Source organism: Plectropomus leopardus, unplaced genomic scaffold, assembly GCF_008729295.1.
Source record: "Plectropomus leopardus isolate mb unplaced genomic scaffold, YSFRI_Pleo_2.0 unplaced_scaffold20127, whole genome shotgun sequence".
Classification (NCBI taxonomy): domain Eukaryota; kingdom Metazoa; phylum Chordata; class Actinopteri; order Perciformes; family Serranidae; genus Plectropomus; species Plectropomus leopardus.
The window spans coordinates 1-1,660 of record NW_024621748.1 but is presented as its reverse complement, the minus strand read 5'-3'; the positions used below and the strand labels follow the sequence as shown (position 1 = coordinate 1,660).

Sequence of the window (1,660 nt, the reverse complement as noted above, 5' to 3'; positions counted from 1 at the left end):
TCGATCATCAGCGACTCGATCAGCCACTCTCACCTTCTCTGCTCGGCACTCAATGGGGTCGTCCAGCTCTCTGCAGGAATAAACAGCCTCATTAAAAATGCAATTACACAATGTTATTTAACCTTTGAAACTTGAGCTGATCGGTTGACCCAAAATGACCCAAATACAAACAGAAATTGGTGAAAAGTTACCAGAAAATTACCCAAAAATGACTTTAAAAAAACACGTGGACGTGTGGACATTTGGACATCTCTCGGTCCGAATGAAACTTACTGGAAGTCAGCCTGTTTCTCGGAGAAGACGCGGACGCAGAAGTCTCCGTTCTTGTGCGGCTCAAAGGTGGACGGGACAATGATGTACTCTCCGGGCGGCAGCACGAAGCGGCTGCTGACCTCACGCAGGTTGATGAAGGTCTCAGAACGTGCCGCCGAGGCGTGACGCAAGAAGAAGTTCCTGTTCAGGTGGACGTTCCTCTGACCGCAGAACTGATGGATGGAGACAGCAGGTGAGACAGCAGCAGAAACAACAGGTGAGAGCAGAGACAGCAGGAAGTGATCAGCTGGTCTTCGTACCTCATCAGGAAGCTGAAACAGAAGAAAAACAAACTTTTAGTCTGAATCTCAAAGAGAACAGATTTTATTTTGAAAAACCAGAGACAAGTTAGCGTCCTGAGCTGAAACATTTACTGTCTGCTCTGAGTGTCTGTCCCCTGATCCAGGAACGCGCCGCTTTCTCACCTCGTAGATGGCGAAGCCGACGGTGTGCATGTCCTCGCCCATCTTCCTCTTGCGGCGGCGGTCCTTCTGGATCAGACCGACCACGAGGCTGCAGCCTTCCTCGCCATCGTCGGGATCGTCATCTTCCTCGTCCAGCCGGATCACGAATTGAGGGTTCATCCAGAACGTGTCTGCAGGTTGGAAACAAAACTTCAGCTTCACCGACCAATTTTCCTCAATATCTGACTCATGACTTTATTCAGGAGGTTTCTTTAAAAATCACCAAAAAATTCCCCATTTCATCAGACAGAAACTGAAAAAACAGAAATTATCGCTGAAGTTTTACATTTCTATAGGTCCTTAAACACGAGTATTTTCAGGGTCTTTTTTGCCTTTTTAAGATCGGACAGGTGAAAGGGAGAGAGCGAGAGGGGGCGACGTGCAGCACAAGGCCGACGCCGTTATTGAACCTGCGGCTGCAGAGAGGACGCAGCCTCTGTCCGTGGGCCGCCCGCTCCATCCACTGAGCCACCAGGCGCCCCAACACATGATGTGTTTTTATACAGGTTTGTAAAACAAATTTTCATGACTTTTCCCAATATTTCAGGGTATATTTAGTTTTCTAAATATACTTTCCAGGCCTGGAAATTATTTGCAAATTTCATGACTTTTCCAGGGTTTTCAGGACCACAAGAACAAATTTCTTGTGTTGTTGACACATTTAAGGAATTTTATGAACATAATTGAGACAATAACTAAAACAATTCAAACCATCTTTCAACACTCTGTTATTTCTAAGGCATTTCCAGGCCTGGAAAACAGCCTCTCTAATTTGCTAACTGTTTGTCAGGCTGACTCACTAGCGTAGTTCCTGCAGCCTCCGGCGGTGGAGCCTCGCCTCCAGCCACCGTTGAACTTGTTCAGAGCCCACTTGGAGATGGAGT

General features: G+C 47.0%; 1 protein-coding gene across 1 annotated transcript; it reads right to left on the bottom strand.

The window, feature by feature from the left end:
• Positions 1 to 33: 33 nt before the first annotated feature.
• LOC121965466 (calpain-2 catalytic subunit-like) lies at positions 34 to 1,654 on the bottom strand (the record flags this gene model as incomplete). Its single annotated transcript, XM_042515610.1, has 5 exons — positions 1,577 to 1,654; positions 738 to 907; positions 573 to 584; positions 274 to 485; positions 34 to 70 (listed from the first exon to the last, which is right to left on the bottom strand). Coding segments are annotated over exons 2-5 (420 nt in total), but the record flags the coding sequence as incomplete, so codon positions are not given.
• Positions 1,655 to 1,660: the final 6 nt, after the last annotated feature.